Source organism: Brachyhypopomus gauderio, chromosome 12 (assembly GCF_052324685.1).
Source record: "Brachyhypopomus gauderio isolate BG-103 chromosome 12, BGAUD_0.2, whole genome shotgun sequence".
Taxonomy (NCBI): Eukaryota; Metazoa; Chordata; class Actinopteri; order Gymnotiformes; family Hypopomidae; genus Brachyhypopomus; species Brachyhypopomus gauderio.
Genome location: NC_135222.1, coordinates 17,666,807 through 17,689,871, shown reverse-complemented (window position 1 = coordinate 17,689,871; position 23,065 = coordinate 17,666,807). Strand labels below are relative to the sequence as shown.

At 45.1% G+C, this 23,065-nt stretch overlaps 1 protein-coding gene across 5 annotated transcripts in view; it reads right to left on the bottom strand.

Moving 5' to 3' along the window:
- The window catches only part of naaladl2 (N-acetylated alpha-linked acidic dipeptidase like 2), a 177,677-nt gene that overhangs the window by 67,017 nt on the left and 87,595 nt on the right, over positions 1-23,065 (bottom strand). For all 5 annotated transcript variants that reach the window (XM_077023405.1, XM_077023403.1, XM_077023404.1 and 2 more), the window contains one exon: positions 3,882-4,025. In XM_077023405.1, coding sequence (XP_076879520.1) covers positions 3,882-4,025 — 144 coding nt within the window. The remainder of the gene's footprint in view (positions 1-3,881; positions 4,026-23,065) is intronic.

Sequence of the window (23,065 nt, the reverse complement as noted above, 5' to 3'; positions counted from 1 at the left end):
TGGTGTGGTGTGTGGTGTGATGGTGGTGTGGTGGTGGTGTGGTGATGGTGTTGTGATGGTGTGGTGGTGGTGTGGTGTGTGGTGTGGTGGTGGTGTGGTGATTGTGTGGTGATGGTGTGGTGATGGTGTGGTGATTGTGTGGTGATGGTGTGGTGGTGGTGTGGTGATGGTGTGGTGATGGTGTGGTGATTGTGTGGTGATGGTGTGGTGGTGGTGTGGTGATGGTGTGGTGATGGTGTGGTGGTGGTGTGGTGATGGTGTGGTGGTGGTGTGGTGATGGTGTGGTGATGGTGCGGTGATGGTGCGGTGGTGGTGCGGTGATGGTGCGGTGATGGTGCGGTGGTGGTGCGGTGATGGTGCGGTGGTGGTGCGGTGATGGTGTGGTGATTGTGTGGTGATGGTGTGGTGATGGTGCGGTGATGGTGTGGTGGTGGCGTGGTGGTGGTGCGGTGGTGGTGCGGTGATTGTGTTGTGATGGTGTGGTGGTTGTGTGGTGGTGGTGCGGTGATGGTGCGGTGGTGGTGTGGTGATGGTGTGGTGATTGTGTGGTGATGGTGTGGTGATTGTGTGGTGATTGTGTTGTGATGGTGTGGTGGTTGTGTGGTGGTGGTGCGGTGATGGTGCGGTGGTGGTGTGGTGATGGTGTGGTGGTTGTGTGGTGATGGTGTGGTGGTGGTGTGGTGGTTGTGTGGTGGTGGTGCGGTGATGGTGTGGTGGTGGTGTGGTGGTTGTGTGGTGGTGGTGCGGTGATGGTGTGGTGGTGGTGTGGTGATTGTGTGGTGATGGTGTGGTGATTGTGTGGTGATTGTGTTGTGATGGTGTGGTGGTTGTGTGGTGGTGGTGCGGTGATGGTGCGGTGGTGGTGTGGTGATGGTGTGGTGGTTGTGTGGTGATGGTGTGGTGGTGGTGTGGTGGTTGTGTGGTGGTGGTGCGGTGATGGTGTGGTGGTGGTGTGGTGGTTGTGTGGTGGTGGTGCGGTGATGGTGTGGTGGTGGTGTGGTGATTGTGTTGTGATGGTGTGGTGATGGTGTGGTGGTGGTGCGGTGATGGTGTGGTGATTGTGTTGTGATGGTGTGGTGGTGGTGCGGTGATGGTGTGGTGATTGTGTTGTGATGGTGTGGTGATGGTGTGGTGGTGGTGTGGTGGTTGTGTGGTGGTGGTGCGGTGATGGTGTGGTGGTGGTGTGGTGGTTGTGTGGTGGTGGTGCGGTGATGGTGTGGTGGTGGTGTGGTGATTGTGTTGTGATGGTGTGGTGATGGTGTGGTGGTGGTGTGGTAGTTGTGTGGTGGTGGTGCGGTGATGGTGTGGTGGTGGTGTGGTGGTTGTGTGGTGGTGGTGCGGTGATGGTGTGGTGGTGGTGTGGTGATTGTGTTGTGATGGTGTGGTGATGGTGTGGTGGTGGTGCGGTGATGGTGTGGTGATTGTGTTGTGATGGTGTGGTGGTGGTGCGGTGATGGTGTGGTGATTGTGTTGTGATGGTGTGGTGATGGTGTGGTGGTGGTGTGGTGGTTGTGTGGTGGTGGTGCGGTGATGGTGTGGTGGTGGTGTGGTCATGGTAACAGTAACAGCAGAACTAGGTTACATTGCCAGGCCCTGAGCCTTTTATTGAGACACTGGAACACCATTAGGACAAATTATATTAAAACAGCTGATAAAATTTTGAGGCAGGTCACCAGGGTTAAACTTTGTAACTACCAAATTAGTGTTATACTCTGAATACATTTTTCAATGCCAGATTAAAAATCATTGTTCCATTTGAACAGTAACCTTTCCGGAGTGTGCTTGGCCCTTTCAATGTAATTACACTGAATACCACTTCTGATTAGTGATCAGTAACGAGTTAAACACATAAGAGGCAGCACCTTGGGAATGAAAGAGAGACAAAGAGTGAGGGAGGGAGAAAGAGAGAGAGAGAGAGAAGCAGAGTAGTGTGTGTGGATGGATGTACGAGTCTGCGGCATGTGATCTGGTCTGGAGTACCGCTTGGGCAGGAAGCCCAGCTACGGTGACCTTGTCAAAGCACCGTGTTCTCATGTTTAGAGGAATCACCAGGAACAGGCGAACAGACAGCTTCTCCAATGGGTGGTGACTTATTGTGATGCACTGTAAGATTGTAGCCATAACCTGCAGAACCTTAAGTTCTGTTGTGATTGTGAGGAAACTGAAACCAAGCAGTCTGCAGGGGAATAAGACCAGTGGCATATGGAGATGGTTACTGAGGAGGCAGGCCAATCAGGAGCCAGAAGGGAATATGCAGGTTCTAGTCACCAAGACACTCACAGCATAGCAACCAAGACTCACTGCATAGCAACCAAGAGACTCACAGCACAGTCACCAACAGAGATAAGTCCTGAAGCATAACATAGCTCTATACTTTCACCAACAGATACAGAGAAGAAGAGACACTTAAGCATCGACAGCTTTGACTCCATAACTATGCAAGCTTTCATTTAAAATCACTTTATTTCACTTCATGCAATCCATTTTCTTTGTGGACATTATCTACTGGAAAACCCATATTTAATCACAAGAGAGGTCGGTTCCAAACAAGAGATCTGTCCCAGTGCCAGCAGAAATACCACGCTCAGCCTGGGAGAACTGAAGCATCGTAACAGAATAGCTGGAGGTACGTGCGACTTTGGTTAGATGAGAAAAGGCTGGTGTCATCAGCCAGGCCCCAGAATAGACTACTTTATGTACTCTTTGAAACCCAAGTGAGTTCAGGTGGGATTCTCAGAGATGCTCCAGGGAACTACAGTAGAGAATCAAACAGCTTAAGCATATATAAGCATGGGAACAACCTATACAACATTTCAAAACTCAGCAGAAGACTTTACACAGGAAGCACCGCCAGCCTTCACAGTGACAGCAAGACTCTGACTAACTTTATGGTGTTGAATTAATATTTACATAACAGACTCTGACTAACTTTATGGTGTTGAATTAATATTTACATAACAGACTCTGACTAACTTTATGGTGTTGAATTAATATTTACATAACAGACTGACTAACTTTATGGTGTTGAATTAATATTGACATAACAGACTCTGACTAACTTTATGGTGTTGAATTAATATTTACATAACAGACTGACTAACTTTATGGTGTTGAATTAATATTGACATAACAGACTCTGACTAACTTTATGGTGTTGAATTAATATTTATATAACAGACTGACTAACTTTATGGTGTTGAATTAATATTTACATAACAGACTCTGACTAACTTTATGGTGTTGAATTAATATTCACATAACAGACTCTGACTAACTTTATGGTGTTGAATTAATATTTACATAACAGACTCTGACTAACTTTATGGTGTTGAATTAATATTTACATAACAGACTCTGACTAACTTTATGGTGTTGAATTAATATTCACATAACAGACTCTGACTAACTTTATGGTGTTGAATTAATATTCACATAACAGACTCTGCCGACCACGACTATTATTACTGTCTATACAAAAGACAATATACAGCAGAATACAGTCAACTGAGAATTCTATTTGAAATGTTTACCATATGAATTAGATATCTGAACTGGACAATACTGGTTGTGAATAAATATTAACTGTATTGATTTAGTAGCTATCCAAAAAGTGAGTACTACAACCTTCAATCATAATCATTTAATATTGTGCAGGTTTAAATGTGGCTATTTTCTGATTGTAGAATTCCTGACCCATTGTGATGACTGGGTCAAAGAAAGAGATGTAATTTTACAAGCATTCTCATTCATTCTATTATTTTTTCAACAGGTAATGTTTTGTGGAAAGAATACATGGAGGTGGGCCCATGTTATGAGACCCATGTGAGACTAAAGCTCACTGAGGTGTTGAGTGTACATGGGTTCATTGGTCTGATGCTAACCTGAGGCGGGTGGCTTTGCCATAGAGACACAGGGTTTCCTGCGGCTTACAGAAGGGGCAGCCAGCAGCTCTCTGGCCAGGCTAGCAGAGATCGGCTGCACCAACATCGATGTCAAATTGTGGCGATCCTCCCTGAAACAGCCAGCTGGAACAGAAAGAGATGTACAAATAAGAAGCAAAGGAAGCATACAGTAATTTATAGGAACCAAAATTGGTAGTTTTGCACAACAAACCTCCGAAACGATACATGCATGCCAATTTTCCTCTCAAAAGTCTTAACCCCAACACATCATTTGCATGGATTGCTTCAAACGTTTTGAGATATGGCACTCATAACACAGCATGAAAGAGTAAAGCCAATTACCCCAATCTAGGATCTCTCCTCTTGGCTAATATCTGTGCCGCACAGCGGTATAGCTGCACGATAACATGCACTTAAGACAAACAGCTTGGGCCGAAACGTACACTGGCGTGGCACAGCAGGCGTGAATGTGCGTCTGTGTAATGGGCAGAAAGCCGGGCACTGTGGTTGTGAATTGCCCTGAGTCAGGCGGAGAGAAGGCCAGAGAGCTTGGAGAGGCTCTCAACGGCTGGCCACCACCTCCTCCGCTCGCATCAAAGACCTGCCACCACTCAGCCCAGCAGCACTAATAGCCTGGAGGATTTTTAGGGGGGAACTAATCGCTCCAGCGAAAACCAGTGAGGATTTAGGTGGGCGCAATGCTCCATTGACTCAGCCTCATTAAAAGGGAGGAACGGTGAGCCTAATCCTGCTTTAGGAACAAATTTATTTAGGGGCTTCAATTTTCCAGCAACGCTCCTGTGCTGGTGTAATAGGCGGGAGGCGTCGCCCACCACCAGTCAGGAGCCAAGGAGGTGTTCAGATACTCCATGACCTCACCTCCATAAACCTGTTCAGAGCAAAACATTATTAAACGCCAGTCAGTGTGAGTACTGGGGAAGACCTGCTCCTTCCCTAGTTTGCAGCAAAAATGAAAAGTGATCACAGGGTCATAAGCAGGGCTTCCGTAGGTGTGCTGTAATGGAATTATCAGCTCCTGAAACTTGCACAGATCAGAATTATGTGTAAGGGAATGAGATAATTGGAGTTAATTAGCTTAACACCTATGAATGTTCGTTATAGTAATCACCAGGGCTACATGAACCTAATCACTTTATATTTAATTTGTACCAGAAACGTGCATATAAGTGGATAATTCAGCATCTCCTGATGCTACAGACAGATTTCTCACCTGAGTGTCTAATAACATGATCAGATTTTCCTAGTTTAGTATTGTATAGTAGGACATCTGAAACAAGCTACAACATGGACATAATGGAAGTTCCGAAGCAGCTGTGTCACTGTGGATGAACTCTCAGCAGATACACCCAGAGCTCACCTCTCCACCATCTCACCTCTACACCATCTCACCTCTCCACCAGCTCACCTCTCCACCATCTCACCTCTACACCATCTCACCTCTCCACCAGCTCACCTCTCCACCAGCTCACCTCTCCACCAGTCCACCTTTCCACTGGCTCACCTCTCCACCAGCTCACCTCTCCACCGACTCACCTCTCCACCATCTCACCTCTCCACCATCTCACCTCTCCACCGGCTCACTTCTCCACCATCTCACCTCTACACCATCTCACCTCTCCACCAGCTCACCTCTCCACCAGCTCACCTCTCCACCATCTCACCTCTCCACCAGTCCACCTTTCCACTGGCTCACCTCTCCACCAGCTCACCTCTCCACCGACTCACCTCTCCACCAGCTCACCTCTCCACCATCTCACCTCTCCACCATCTCACCTCTCCACCGGCTCACTTCTCCACCATCTCACCTCTCCATCATCTCACCTCTCCACCAGCTCACCTCTCCACCATCTCACCTCTCCACCAGCTCACTTCTCCACCATCTCACCTCTCCACCATCTCACCTCTCCACCAGCTCACCTCTCCACCATCTCACCTCTCCACCAGCTCACCTCTCCTCCATCTCACCTCTCCTCCATCTCACCTCTCCACTAGCTCACTTCTCCACCAGCTCACCTCTCCACCATCTCACCTCTCCACCATCTCACCTCTCTACCATCTCACCTCTCCATCAGAATTCTCTTGTAGTCATCAAAGAACACTTTCATTTCCTCAGATTTAGGAACTATTAATTGGTTCATGGTTTGTGGCTCTTATCTTATGTCTTCCAATTAGTTCTGCATCCCACAAAGCTAAAAGCAAACATTGTCCCAAAGTTCCTTGACATTGTCTTGTCACAGCTCCATGCATGGAAGACTACAGCTCCAGAACCAAGGAAGACTACAGATCGAGAAACAGGAAAGACTACAGCTCCAGAAACAGGGAAGACTAAGCCTTGGCAGATGGTGCAGACTACTGGGCCTGTTCATAGGTCACAGTGAAGAATGAAGCTGAGGGTGATGGGCTCTCACAACCCATGTGTGAAGGAAACATGAGAGTGTGGTTTCTCTTACTGCTCTACCCATCCTGTAATCAGCAGAGCAGGAAAAACGTCTTTAACTCTCTCTTTCTTTTAACTCTATCTTTCATACTTCTTCTTTTACACGCTCTCACACGAACACGAACACAGGAACACACACAACATACTGGCAAATATTCTTTGTGAAGTTCATGTATAATATCTCTCCTCTCCTTCCCATGAACTAAGACAGACTCAGCATGCAGAGGTTAGGTAATACATGCTAGTGTTTTGTGCATGTCTAGGTTAGCCTGTTCAATCTTCATGAGCCCTGACCCTCTGATTGAAGCTACATTAAAGAGATGAGAATATTATAGTTATACAGTAATATTGGGATAAACGTTTACCCATTGAAAGCAGGCCACTGGTGTCATCCCATGTTTGACTGTGTGTATCTGAGCACTGTGCTTTAGCCCCGCCCTAGACCAGCGGGGCTACAGAAATACATGATAAATCTGAACATCTCGCACAGTCAGCAGGCTTGGAAGAAACACTGCAATACCATCATTTAGTAGCAACAGAGAACAGTTAGATAAGTGATGATGTGAAAATGCCTACATTATGCCTCCCACACTCCACAATTACACACACACACACACACACACACACACACACACACACACACACACACACACACACACACACACACACACACACACACGCACACACACACACACACACACAAGGAAGCTTATTATTGCATTTGTGATTTCTGTTTCTGTCAGAGGACATATAGCCATGTCTGCTGAGCCTGTGTAGAAGTGTGTGTAGTGCACTGGGGGAACCCAATCCAAGCCCAAAGTAGACTGCAGTGCTTTTGTACAACAGAGCGAGAGCACAAACTGGAACATCACAGATCCTCCACAGATATGGATCCTGACCAAGTACCGGCTCAGTCAGCAGAGTTTGGCCATAGAGACGGGCAGATTCTGAAACTGATTCTGCTGATATTTGCCAAATCCACTATTTGAGTTCTTGTCACTTATTTGAACAGTTCTGCAGCTCTTCTGCCATTTTTTTCCTGTTAATGTAGAAATTCTTTGGGAATACTGAGCTCATTACAGTCGTGCCAATAACGCTCCTTTGAATATCAAACATATACCTGTTCTCTTGGCATGGCTGTATCATTTAGACCCAGTGCAGTGAGCGTGCTGGCCACGATCCACGCTCGACACAAAAGCCACCACAGAGCAAACAAACACCGTCACTCGTCCTTCCAGTGGCAATGCCAACCGCCACAGGAAGACCGTGGCTGGTGTGGAGAGAGAGACGGGGCTGCCAGCCTAAAGCTTCCTGCACCTCTCTTCTCCCCAGCTCGGGAGATGACAGGCTCGGTCCGGTCGGTTTATGAGCAGGATGACACGCATATGGCAGGTTCATACGTGCCAGGTTTGGACTGCAAACACTCATGAGGTTTACACACCTACATCCCACATATTACACATGCCTGCAGTCTCATAACATCAGTTATGTGATCAGTGCTTAAAATCTTATATGCACAAAAGACTCAAACTGGTGCCTTTTCTTTCCAAATGTGTTTTTTTTTTGTTTTTTTGCCAATATCATTATGTCCTTGTATTACATGTTCATCTAACAAGGTGACAGTTGTGGGTAATTTCTCAAAGGCCTGGGGCATATGAGATCTTCTCCAACCATCAGCCACACAGCAGTGGTCCCAGTGCACTTGGAAAGGAGAGCTGACCATCTGACCCGCTCTGCGATTGTCTGGACACCAGACTCATCAGTATTTAATTAGAGGAAGTGGAGACGGACCCCTGCAGACGAGTCTTGCCCCCAAATTGATTTCCAGCGACAGTGAGCACATGGCAGAGCTCAGATCCGTCCACGCCATCAGGGTAGACACGCGGCCACACGCAGGCCGATCGGCAGCCTGATTAAGAGGACTGCTGAGCACACGACACTCTCACGCCGGAGCCGCGCAGACTATCACATTAATGCAAATTGATTTCCAAACAAAAATGTTGCAAAGTGTGACTATTAATCTCCATACGAACAATGGCATTAGCTTTCATGGAAATGATTCTACTATGTCTTTGATATGAAGTGTGTTTGCAATGTGGCTCAGATCCCTCGTGTCTCATGTGCACCCTTGGGTTTGTTAGCGTTAAAGAAAGGCTTCACGAACACACCTGGTACATTACAAAGACTATACAAAACCTTACTTTTAAGGTCACGAATGGGCAAATCTAATACAGGGTTGGATGGGAAAAAAAAGTTGGTGAAGTCTTGGGAATTTCTGTACAAATGTAATTTGGTCTACGTTAAAATTCTAATAATAATTACAATTGAATTGAATAATCTACTCATTGTATAATCCCACATGAACAAAACAGTCAAAATTGGTGATGGAGAAGGTAGTCAAATCTTTAGGATGGATAATGATTATGATTATGGCACAATTCAAAAGAAATTTCAGGGAAGCTACGGTAAGACGTTTCAGGTCATAAGACTCACAGAGTGTACCATATATATAAAAAAAAATTAAATTCTGTGTTTTTGTCACGGTGAGGTGGCCCCCTACCGGTCGCCTCCGTCCACAGCGGCTGTTGTTGTTGTTTTGTTATGTCGTGTGCGTCCGTCAGGTGGGCGGAGCCCGTGATCTGTCTCACCTGAGGGTCGTTTGTTTGCCTATATATGTCTTGTCTTTGTACCAGTTGACCGCTGGTCATTATATCCTTGATTTGGATCTATTGCACGGGTTTTTGGTTTGCACACTTCTTTATTAAACCATCCTTTTTCCCTGAGACTTGGCGTGATCGCTTCCTTTTTAGTCGCTCACCCTACCCGTCACAGTTTTAGTATGTAGAAAATGAAAAACATGACTTTCAGCTTTATCTGAAGAAGTATCATATTCCAAACACAACTGGAGTCCAGCAGTTGTAACAACAGCTGATAAGTCAGCCTACAAAAACTCCTATAAATTTCTACAGGGTTCACAAACTTTTTCACAATTTGTAGGTTTTCCAGCAAACAGACTTTTACATAAGAGCGCTCTGAAAAATTCCCTTCAATTATACCATACTCACACACTGTTATAGCCATACTTCACTGTGATACTATACTCACACACTGTTTTAACTATATTTCACTGTGAGGTCATATTCACCCACTGTTATACTATACTATACTATAATATACTATAATATACTATACTATACTATACTATACTATAGCTATACTTCGGGTAACAAAACTTGTTCCTGAAAATGCTGTGGAATGACGCTAGCTAGCAAATGCACGTTGAATAAGCACGTGAAAAAAATATGACAGGCTGATGACAAAGTAGCTGAAAGGGCAGAGTGCTTGTAGCTCAGCCTGATGGAAACTGCCACTGAGGGCTATTCACCAAAGTGAGAATTGCTCCAATCGATATGACCGACGAGTTCTGTGATAAGCCTTTCATTAGCTCGCAGTAATGGAGGACACCTGAGCAGCACTCGAGTGGCGGCCCGCCGCACGTCTCCCTGTCCCCCTCTCCTAGGCTGCATTTCCAGATGAAGGTGGGCTGGCAGGTCCAATTACAGCACCAGTATCATGTACTTACAAAGGATAAAAGAGCTAAAGGGATTCTGGTCCATGACCAATGGATGTAGCTCTTCATATGGAACCAAATCACTCAGCGTCTCTCCCCTCGCTACAGAGGAGACAAGCGTCATCAGCCCGCTTTCCGCAAAGCATCATCACATTTCGATCACCTGCCTCGCTGAGGCTCTATTATTTACCAATGATAGTTGCACAGGTAACATGTTGGGAATGTTGGGAATCTCATGTTAGTTAACAGAACTGCCATTGCTTTTAATCTTGTGTGGAGATTTTGGGAACAGAAAATATGTGGTTTGAAGGTGATAAGATTATTATCTGAGTTTCTCTAGGGCAGTTAAATATTGCCCTGTAATAGCTTTCACAGAGCTTCTCTGTCACCTCCCCTGAACATCCAGCTCTTTAACATGCAAAAGCGGAGCGTGACCAATACGTCCTAACCCACTAACGTGAGCTCAGTCTATTCACAAGCATTAGCATGAATGGTTGTTAAGTGTTGACTTTTCAATAGTCAAAGCCACAGCTTTTGCCCTCAGTAATGATGCATTAGAGAAGCTGTAACAGTCCACATGTCCAACAGCTCTTAGCACTTGCATAAAACTATTGATTAAAGCTAATGAGTGAAAGGGACAGATGAGCTACTGTTCACGCTCAAACTCTCATGTTCCACGCACGGGGGAGCAGCACACACGGCAGAGCCCAAAACCAGCAAAACCAGCAGAGCCCAAAACCACCAGAATCAGCAGAGCCCAAAACCAGCAGAGCCCAAAACCAGAAGAGCCCAAACCCAGCAGAACCAGCAGAGCCCAAAACCAGCAGAACCAGCAGAGCCCAAAACCACCAGAACCAGCAAAGCCCAAAACCAGCAGAGCCCAAAACCAGAAGAGCCCAAACCCAGCAGAACCAGCAGAGCCCAAAACCAGCAGAACCAGCAGAGCCCAAAACCAGCAGAGCAACAAAACCGAAAGCACAACATGCCATTGTGAACTCAGGTGAGGGGGCATGTGGACAGTGCCTGTGGACGGACATTCATGTGAGGGGAGGGGCATTCATGTGAGGGGAGGGGCATTCATGTGAAGGGAGGGGCATTCATGTGAGGGGAGGGACATTCATGTGAAGGGAGGAGCATTAATGTGAGGGGAGGGGCATTCATGTGAGGGGAGGGGCATTCATGTGAGGGGAGGGACATTCATGTGAGGGGAGGGGCATTCATGTGAGGGGAGGGGCATTTTTGTGAGGGGAGAGGCATTGTTGTGAGGGGAGGGACATTCATGTGAGGGGAGGGGCATTTGTGTGAGGGGAGAGGCATTGTTGTGAGGGGAGGGGTATTTGTGTGATAGAAAGGGGCAGCTAATGTGTGCTGTACTGACGTGTGCTGTACTGACGTGTGCTATACTGACGTGTGCTATACTGACATGTGCTGTACTGACGTGTGCTGTACTGATGTGTGCTATACAGACGTGTGCTGTACTGACGTGTGCTGTACTGACGTGTGCTGCCCGGGTTAAAGCCAGTCAGGTGAGGGACCCGAGCTGGCCGTGTTGCACTCTTAGCTCTCAGCACCCCAGCAGAGCAATGGAGCTCCATATGGACACAGAGCCAGAATCCTCCTATCAGTCACCTTATGGCTAGGCAGCGTGCTGAACAGAACAGACCAACACGCCCAGGCCCTGCAGAGAGAGGAAGGGGGAGGAATACAGGGGAGTTATGAGCGCAATCAAAGCACGGCTGAGGACTCCATGTTAAAATTATTAAGCAAAAAGTTGTGGTGCTTGAGCACTGGATCAACACTACACAAATACTGGCTAAAGACTGGATCAACACTGCACAAACACCAGCCAAAGACTGGATCAACACTGCACAAACACCAGCCAAAGACTGGATCAACACTGCACAAACACCAGCCAAAGACTGGATAAACACTGCACAAACACCAAAGACTGGATAAACACTGCACAAACACCAAAGACTGGATCAACACTACACAAATACTGGCTAAAGACTGGATCAACACTGCACAAATACCAGCCAAAGACTGGATCAACACTGCACAAACACCAGCCAAAGACTGGATAAACACTGCACAAACACCAAAGACTGGATCAACACTGCACAAACACCAAAGACTGGATCAACACTGCACAAATACCATATAGACACAGGACATATACTGTAGACACACACTGATTTGCTGAATTGTATAATATTTGACAGTTGTAAGTTGTGGGATTGTGTGGGAGGGTTTCATCCCAAATCCAGCACTTTGAGGCTGTGCACTAAGTGGGGGGGGGGGGGGGGTGGCTCAAGACTAGTGCACATCAGAGGGATGAAACATCCAAAATTCAGGTGTACACCAAGAAGACGGCCCCAAGATGCTTAGTGAGGACCTCAGATAGCAGAAACCTGAGTAGGAGGAGGAGGAGAATGAGACCAGGATCCATCACAGGAAAATAAACCCCTGCGCAGTGTGCACCACTGGCACATAGTGGGATTGGCATGATGCCAGCAACACACACCAAATGTTCTAACCAAGTGACTAATATAGTACTACAGAAACATCTGTGCTGAGTTTGGGTTGAAAGGTCAAAGCAGGACACGCCACGTAAGGTGGAGGAGAATGACTCAGCTGTGGTCCTATGGGACTTCCAGATAGTTATTGGCAAAATGGTTTCCATAGTAATCAGAGCATTAGGAGATGTGAGCCCTGGGAAACTGGGAGAACTGGCTCGAGCAGATCCCAGGAACGACATCCCAGTTCTCCATGCAGTCCTGGGAACAGCTGAGATACCACACAGGACCCTCAAGATTTCAGAGGTTTGATAGAGGACCTGAGCTTGAAGGAGAGAGGCCACCCACAGGGCAGTGGCCTGGGGGATGTATTAGTTATATACAGACAAGTATATACAGATAGTGAAAAAAAAAGTTTGTATATATGACTTTAAAAGAAATGCTCTAAATAAACCTCTATAAACCTCTAAACCTGTAACACTGGACAGTCTCATCGTTTGTGTCTGTTGTCCTCTAGCCCTTTAACACTGGACAGTCTCATTGTTTGTGTCTGTTGTCCTTTAGCCCTTTAACACTGGACAGTCTCATCATTTGTGTCTGTTGTCCTCTAGCCCTTTAACACTGGACAGTCTCATCGCTTGTGTCTGTTGTCCTCTAGCCCTTTTACACTGGACAGTCTCATTGTTTGTGTCTGTTGTCCTCTAGCCCTTTAACACTGGACAGTCTCATCGCTTGTGTCTGTTGTCCTCTAGCCCTTTTATACTGGACAGTCTCATCGCTTGTGTCTGTTGTCCTCTAGCCCTTTAACACTGGACAGTCTCATTGTTTGTGTCTGTTGTCCTCTAGCCCTTTTACACTGGACAGTCTCATTGTTTGTGTCTGTTGTCCTCTAGCCCTTTTACACTGGACAGTCTCAGAGCATCCAGGACTATTTTTGGTTGTGGGACAAATGCAATTATGCTACAGCCAAGCCCCACTGCTGACCCTAATAAACATGTACAAATGTAACACTATTCAATGGCTCATGATGGTGTTAACACTGTCTCTGCTATGTTCATAATGGTCTGTCACCTAAAAAGTATCTGGTGAGCAAAAATCTTACAGTAAAACTAACCTATGATAAAAGGGGTTGTGTATGGCTGACATCATGTACACCCTTCTAAATTATGATATATTTATCATATAATTAATAAAATGAGACCTATGCATAAATGAAGGGAGCCAGTTAAGGTGGGCGTGTGGTAGGTCGTACACTATGGAAAGGTGGATAAAGTAGACGGTTACATGGCATACACTGAACCAGGCCTGTATCTGGAAGAGCAGAAGAGAACAGTAGAATGTACTGTACAATCTGACACACAACATGAGTAAGACGTATGTCTGGAGAGACAGAGACAGACGGACACAGAAGGACAGAGAGACAGACAGAGGACAGATACAGACAGAGAGAAAGAACATCTCACATGTAAGCAGAGTTTATGTCTGTCAGAGAGATAGAGAGAAAGACAGAGAGAGACAGAAAGAGAGAGAGAGAAACCCTGCTAGTGAAATTCAAGAAGATCCATTTATGATAAACGATTAGAGAGTCAAATAAATGTGTTCTGCCATTGTTACCACACCAGCCGCCTTGGGATTCAGACAACTATGTTTCTATTGAGTGATACTCATTCCAATTATCCTCATAATACCACCCAAAATCTCGCATACTTTAGTACAATACTACACATTTTTCAAAATAGGGCAATGCTGTGAAGTACCCAGAACCATCCTCGTGTGTCCAATTACCATGTCTGAATACATCCTCAGTGTGTGTGTGTGTGTGTGTGTGTGTGTTGTAAGATTGTAAAAAATAATAACAATGGGAACACTGAAATATATCTCCCTGTCAAATCTCTGACTACAGTATTTCTCCTTTAGAGACCATCATTCTAGTTTGTTTTGCCCGAATAGTTTTATTCATTCAGTGCTGTCTGCAGCTGTGCAATCAGATGGCCTGGTGTTAGCAGTAGGCCAGGCTCCCCGGACTCACACTGCAGTATTGAGGAGGTTTGAAATGACGGGCTGTTTTTTAACTTCTCTTTATTGTGTTGTGAGGCCCGTGTGTGTGTGAGCACCAGCAGCCCCAGGGAATGGCTAATGCTGTAATGTAACGATGATGGCACTTTAATGACGGTGTAATGGGACTCTCTGTCTCCCTACCGTCACAACATGTAGTCGAAGAACGCTCAGATCACAAGGCTGTGTGCTTCAAACCGCTGCACAGCTGAAGAGATCAGGAAAGGCTACTTCCACACTCATCCAAACACCCTCATCACAGCACACAAACCTCACCAGGACGTCCATGAACATGAGCGTGATGTGTCCTGAAATGTGATCAATCTGTGATCATCCACTGTAGTGCCTCCTTCAAACTCAGATGACAATATTAAAATATTAAAATAACAAAATGACCTTGGATTTGCTTCATTATACATTTCCATTCAACACATCTTCTTAACTTACAATGATAAATCATGTTACAGACGACTGCACATCTGAGTGTCATCCTACTCGTACCGGTGTAGCACAGACCACTTGGATGGAGACTGACAGGACAGGCAGCATTGTTGCCCACTATACTACACCAACCTGTAACACAGAGGCTAGCCAGCCAGAGGTGAACTGGGTGAGCCACCACGGGGTTGTGGGTAGATAGGACCCAATCGCTGAGTGGTCTTATAACTGGGAGTGAGAACAAAAAGGGGCAAAAGGTAGAAGAGAAGGTAGGGAAGGTAGAAAAGATAGAAGAGAAGGTAGAGGAGGTAGACGAGAAGGTAGAAGAGAAGGTAAAGAAGGTAGACTAAAAGGTAGAGAAGGTAGAAGAGAAGGTAGAGAAGGTAGAGGAGGTAGAGAAGGTAGACGAGAAGGTAGAAGAGAAGGTAAAGAAGGTAGACTAAAAGGTAGAGAAGGTAGAAGATAAGGTAGAGGAGGTAGAAGATAGGGTAGAGGGTAAAACGAAAAGGGCAAAATCCCTGAAAGGTTTGAGTGGGAAAATAACGAAGAACGCCAGGAGAAGGACTGGCTCTCTCGTACAGTGAGGCAAAAACAGAAATAAACTTCCCAAGAAAAAGAGTAGCCACATTGAGTTGAACAAACTTGTCCTTTTGGTTTTAAAGCAACAGCTATTTGTTGAATGGAGAAAATGACCCGAGACCAGCGAGAGAGATGGACTCAGGAAAAAAGGGATCATGAGGCCTGAGAGCAGGTTTCACAACCTCTACCCAAAGATACCAGCCAACCTGTACGTCAGAACGATGACTAACAATTCAGCAACCGGTGTATTTGACTGAGCCGCTTATAAGGGCTTATAAGGGCTTGATTAGCCCATCGGCTCCCTCTGGTGGTGGTACGGTGCTGGGGCCAACTCTTACATTTACATTTATGGCATTTGGCAGATGCCCTTATTCAGAGCGACTTACATTTTTATCTCATTTTTATACAAGTGAGCAATTGAGGGTTAAGGGCCTTGCTCAGGGGCACCTCAGTCATGGCCTCAGGTCTGGGGATCGAACCCACGACCCTCGGGTCACAAGACCAGTTCCCTAACCACCAGGCCATGACACACAACCAATACACCAACCAATACACCAACTACTATACCAGGGGTCACCAACCTTTTTGAAGTTGGGAGCTACTTCTTGGATACCAATTATTGCGGAGGGCTACCAGAAAGAACGTTGTTGAGTGGGGGGGGATTGGGTTCACGTGCGCGTGTCAATTGCTAAGCGGGAAGACCGCTAGCAACCGCGGACAATCGCTAATAGCAGCAAAAACATAAACGATGCAGCGCTTTGGTGCATGGCAATATAGTGAGCTGTTTTTAAAACAAGCCCGCGGGTGACTCATAACGTCCTCGCGGGCGACATGGTGCCCGCGGGCACCACGTTGGTGATCCCTGTACTATACCAACCAAAATACCAACCACTACACCAACCAATACACAATGTCACAATGCCAAGTGATCTCCTTCCATTCATCTCAGCAATCATCAACAACTCCTTAGTTTCAGGTCATGTACCTGCCGTGTTCAAGATGGCAAGGGTGGTACCAATCTTGAAAAAAGCAACACAGACATCTCTGACCTGAACAACTACAGACCGGTATCACTTCTTTCTTTTATATCAAAAACTCTGGAGCAAGCAGTCTATGACCAATTATCTCTCTTCCTCACCCAGAACCAACTCCATGATCCTAATCAGTCTGGCTTCAAACGGGCACACTCAACAGAAACTGCCCTCAAAGCAATGACCGAGAAGCTCCATGCTGCCAAGGCTAACAAGCTATCATCAGTTTTAATTCTTCTAGATCTTTCTGCAGCCTTTGACACAGTCAACCACAACATCCTCCTCTCTGTTCTTTCTAGCCTTGGTGTGACTGGCTCTGCTTGGAAATAGTTCCAGTCATATCTTGAAGACCGTTCCTATGAGGTAACATGGAGAGGATCTACATCCAATCTATGTAAACTTTCCACTGGAGTCCCCCAAAGCTCAGTCCTAGGTCCTCTTCTCTTCTCTTTATATACTCATTCCCTTGGTGACGTTATTTTGTCTCATGATATCTTATATCACTATTCCAACCACTACGCCAATTGAAAATACACCATTAGAACGGCAATGTTTATATTAAAGACAGGTCAGTGACAACAGAAAGAGAAACAAAGATATAAATACGAGTTGTCAAAGCAGTTTATTTACATGTGTAGAATATGTTTTAGCATGATCTCCTTACACTTTCATTATCTTGTAGACTTATTTTTATGAAATGCTATTTGAAACGTTAAGCATCAGTACTGCTTCTAGTAATGTTGGAATCAGCTGGACAAAAAAAATGTATTTACACTATGCAAATGCAAAAAGAATGAACATTTGTGAGAAGAAATAACTGTGTTAAGACTCAAATAAACAATAAACATATTTGTTTGGGAGGAAGTCACCTCGGCCGCTTTATAGACACACACACACACACACACACACACACACACACACACACACACACACACACACACACACACACACACACACACACACAGCATGACCAGCTTTACACAACATCTCTGCTTCTTGTTTCAAGACAATAAATGTTTTGCCAGAATCGGGGACAGCAACAGTTGCCAAGATGATTTCAGGGTGTTGGCCTTGAGCTTTGGAGCTGGCCCACTGAATGAGCTACAAGGGCACGTGAACATCTGAATGGCGGTTTCACACAAACGTTTCAGCAGAGCCCCGAAGGGCATCTTCACGTCCATATGCTTCTCCACAGCCCTCTGCATCCCAACCATCTCCATCTCTATTCCAGACCACAGCTGGTAGACTACACCCTGGCACCAGCGCTAGCTCAGTTGCTCTGGTGTTGATCTGGTTCCCCCCAGAGCGCATTACAGCAGATGAGCTAAGCACATGACAAACGGAGGATGTACTGAGTCTCCTGAGATGCCAGTAGTTTTGTGGTCAGTTTGGCTATTTGAGCTTATTTGACCATACTTGAGCATATTTGAGTGGGAACTATTATTTTCTGGTTTTATTTATGTTTTGATACGTAAAAGTTGTCTCAGGAGGAAAATCAATAAAAGTGTTCAATTAAGGTGATTAATTAGTAGTGTAGTAAAACCCTGCAGGACACAGCATCTCTTATACACATGCTAGGAGTCTAAATAAGTCTCTCTCTCTCTTTCTCTCTCTCTCTCTCTCTCTCTCTCTCTCTCTCTCACACACACACACACATACACAAACAGAGCATCTAAAGCTTTGATAAATTGCACCTACACAGAAGGCTATAACATACCCACACAGTTGTTAAAACTCCAGGAATGTTTTAAGAGAACACCTGAGGGCTTTGAGGTTAAAGCTGTATGCAGGCAGAGCCATGTCTCCTATTTATCGCTGCTTTCCCAACACACACACACACACACACACACACACACACACACACACACACACACACACACACACACACACACACAGTGCTTTCTTCATCAGGTTCTGCCTTTCAGAGACAGGTGTAAATCTTGTAGCCATGCTGAAGTTTTATCTCCACTGATTTCTCATGCTAACAGACAAATGGACTCAGGACCAGAGGGCTGGCAAAGCTCAACAGTAAATTCTTTTCTGGTAAAATGATTCCCCATTTGCCAAGGCTAAACTGTGGCCGTGTCCCCTAGGAAATACGGCTGCTCGTGGGGGAACGGCAAGACAAACCCAGAGCCAAGCACACAGCAGTAGGACTGGAGAGGACTGGTATATATAGGAGAGGACTGGTATATACAGGAGAGGACTGGTATATACAGGAGAGGACTGGTATATATAGGAGAGGACTGGTATATACAGGAGAGGACTGGTAAATACAGGAGAGGACTGGTATATATAGGAGAGGACTGGTATATACAGGAGAGGACTGGTATATACAGGAGAGGACTAGTAAATACAGGTGAGGACTGGTATATATAGGAGAGGACTGGTATATATAGGCTAGGACTGGTATATATAGGCTAGGGCTGGTAAATACAGGAGAGGACTGGTATATACAGGAGAGGACTGGCAAATACAGGAGAGGACTGGTATATACAGGAGAGGACTGGAATATACAGGAGAGGACTGGTATATATAGGAGAGGACTGGTATATACAGGAGAGGACTGGTAAATACAGGAGAGGACTGGTATATACAGGAGAGAACTGGTATATACAGGAGAGGACTGGTATATATAGGAGAGGATTGGTATATATACAGGAGAGTAAGACTACACACAGCAGGAGAAATGCTAGCTCTCCCTGTTACACTTCAGCTCATAAATCTGCCATATAAAAGGGGGAGGAGAAACCCAGAGCACTGCGATGGAGAGAGTGTGGCTTGGGCAGAGTTAAAGCACTGGTTAATGTATCATGATGGGGTCTGTATGTGTGTGTGTGTGTGTGTGTGTGTGTGTGTGTGTGTGTGTGTGTGTGTGTGTGCCTGAATGTATGTGTGTGTGTGTGTGTGTGTGTGTGTGTGTGTGCTTGCGTGTGCCTTTATGTGTTCCTGTGTGTGTGTGTGTGTGTGTGTGTGTGTGCACGTGCAGGTGTGTGTGCCTGTATAAAGGCACATATGAATAATCTTTGCGCTATTTCCAGGATCTCGATGCATAGCCGGGTGCTATTTCCAGTCTGCATTATAACGAGGGTTATTTAATGTGCTCCAGTTCCCAGTGCAGTGAGGGTCAACATACAGCCATCTGAGCTAGGCCCCTTATCCTGGACAGGATACCAAACATCAGTGGGGTCTACGTCACAACAGGGGAGCCTCTCTGGGCACATGGCACAGTAGTCATAGAAATCAAATTCAGAGTATAATGCAGAACAATCCCTGATCTGCGTTTTGTTACAGCCACCTGTACTCACAATTAAGTACTGATGTTGCAACTGGACACTACAATTTTATATGAATTTGGTGGTTTGTTCAATTTTGTTATCTGTGGTAACTTGTACCAAAGCAAAAACTGCTTCAGAGTGACGTATGCACTTACTGGATGAAATGTGAATTTTATCAGTTTTTAAGTCACAGTCTCTTCAGCAAATTGGCTAATGAACCATTTAATAAATGCTGATTCATAACAGTGATGCTTGGGAGAATACCTGCTTTGTTTTGTCACAGTGTGCAGACAGTAATAATAATAATAATAATATTAATAATAATAATAATAATAGGTTAGATTTATATGGTGCCTTTCATAAAAGCACAAGGTCACTTCACAAAATAAGCAGAAAAAAATTCACAATATGAAACAAGCCAGACAAATGTCACTCACTCAGGAGCGAGATGGTGAGTGGAGGTACTGAGAGAAAAGATCTGAAGCAGCGTTTCTGGAAACTGGTGCAGGAAGGCAGTTCTGCAGAGAGGGTGCTGCAGCACTTAATGAGCAGCACACGGTGTCCAGCCCACGCCCAGGGACGGCACCTGTATCACCGCGCCTCACAGCGTGAGATGGAACACACGTAGGCAATACATCTACAATATATCTGGAAGCAAGTCCATGAAGTGCTTTAAAAGTTAGTAGCTGAATATTATATTGAATGCGCTTGACTCGGAGTAAACAGTGTAGGTGTTGGAGGACGGGAGTGATATGTAGTGGGGACCAAAACTGTAGCTGCAGTATTTGGGTTATGCTGAAGGGGGCGCTGTGAGGGTCAACCATAGAACAGTGGATTACAGTAATGTAATGAGGAGGTAACGAATGCATGAACCAGGATTTCAGAGTCCTTAAGAGACAGCATCGAGCAAAAGGGGTTGATATTACAGAGATGGAGAAGTGCAGATGGAGTGTGTGGATGGACCAGCAGGAGAGTCACCGACAATCAGTATCGAACTGGAACTTGATGAGATGGTGGATTTAGAGCCCACCATCATAAATTCAGTCTCATAGACATTAAGCTGTTAGACGTTTCCACACAACCTGGAATACAGAGGGTTAGAGGGAGAGGTGGAAATGCATCTGAAGGGTTAATAGTCACATAAATGTGAGTATCTTTGGAAAAGCAGTGGAATCTGAAGATGAATGACAGCACCAAGGAAGATTTAATAGATAAACATCAATAGACCAATAACAATGTATCAGTAACATATTTTTGGGGAACACCTTGACTAACAAGAGCAGTGCCAGAGTTATGCCTCCCTATGCAAACACACTGGCACCTGTCAGTTAGATATTATTTAAACCAGGGCAGAACAGGGCTGGATGACCGATATTAGAGAGTCTGGTAATTAAGATTAGGGTAATTAGGTGCTTTAGATTGTAGCTGTTATTCCTGATTAGTGTCCTTGTTTGTTAGGAAGGATGGTTGTTTTATAGCTAAAGATTGTGGACTTTATAATTGTGTAATATATTACATGTTTGCAGTAATATCTGTAAATCTAAAGATTGTGTATTATATAATTATGTAATTTATTATATGTTTGCAGTAATGTCTGTAAACCCAAACATTCTGTATTTTATAATTGTGTAATATATTATGTTTGCAGTAATGTCTGTAAATCTTATCTGTATTGCTGCTTGTCTTGGCCAGGACGCCCTTATAAAAGAGATTGATAATCTCAATGAGAACTATCCTGGTTAAACAAAGGTTATAATAAAAAATAAGCGGAGGGGGGGAAATTAATAATAAAATATATTATGGCTGACGGTGTGGAAGGCGAGTCACAGAACAGAAGACAAATAGAAAGATGAGCTGTTTCAGCAGTATCGGGGGCACGGGCCTGAATGAGAGGTCTCTAAACGATTACTGGAGTTGAAAGTGTAAGGTTGTTATTCAGGCAATATTACACGTGTGATGATAACTTAATCCGATTCACCTACTTTGGGTTAGAAGTTATTCTCTGGTCTGTCCTACATTATGTACTCAGAGGTCAGCCGCCTGGTCTCTTGTCCTCTGTTCTCTGCACAGTGTATCTTTGAAAACAAGTGTCTGGGTATTCTGTACATGTACAATATAATGAGGTTAGATCAGTTGTTTTTTAAATAATATTTATAAATGCATTTAAAGTTTTAATGTCTATTAAAAGCATTCCAGAGTGTTTCACCTATGTCCATCCTGCGGACGAATTAACTATATTGCAGTAAATTCTGAAGAAATCGTGACCAGGAAAAATATTCGATTGACCTTGATAACAAGTAATTTTTGTTGCTGATGATTTCGGCTTTGTGCTGTTTTCGTCTCAGACCTCCTCTGCTGTGTCTAGAGGGAAGTCTCAGCTTGAGCGCTCAACTTTGTCCTGCATGGGATTCAAAATGTTTGTCAAGTGCTTGAATATAACGTAAACCCTTCCTTCAAACCTCCTTCTGTTTGCTTGAGTTCATTCTCCACCCCGACCAGATCAGACCACGGAAATCAGACATGGGGAAGACCTCACGACAGATCAGATCACAATAGATCACATGCGTCAGCTGATTCTGGTAGCTGACTGGTCCATCTCTACAGCCTTCATCATTTTTAGTACGGTGAAGTTCATAAATGCTCTTCAGCCCCAGTGTTGTGGAGCAGGGGCTTGATGTGCTCCAGAACCCATCACATCTCCATCAGGTTCTCCACTCAGTGCCTGACAGGGCGGAGTGCACCCTGCACGCTCTTATTTGCATGTCTGTCAACAGCAATTCTCGAACAATTCTCAACCTGAACGCATCCCGAGTGCTCAGTGATTAAGAAGCAGGAAACAGAGCAGACTCATTCAGTTCAGGTGACAGATATGAGCAAAATAACATCGACTCAGAAATTCAATTACTATCTTAAAATACCGCGTGTGGCTAAAAACTAAAGCATGCTCCTCACTAGTCAGAACACATATCTGTCATTCTCAGTGATGAAGGGAAACAGCGCTGGGAGAGGATACTTCAACGCTGGCATGTTGGGCAGGAAAAAAAAAGACATCGTCAGAATGCACGCAGCATAGTTGTGGTTCAAAGCCACCATACTGGGGGAACACGCACGATTACATCCTGGTAGTTGAAGTGCTTTGTAGATGCAGTGAGCACAGCTGGGACATTCAGCCCAATCCAGAGGACAAAGCCGGATTAACGTGAGGAGTGGGGAGTAAACGCGGCGTTTTAAGGCTTC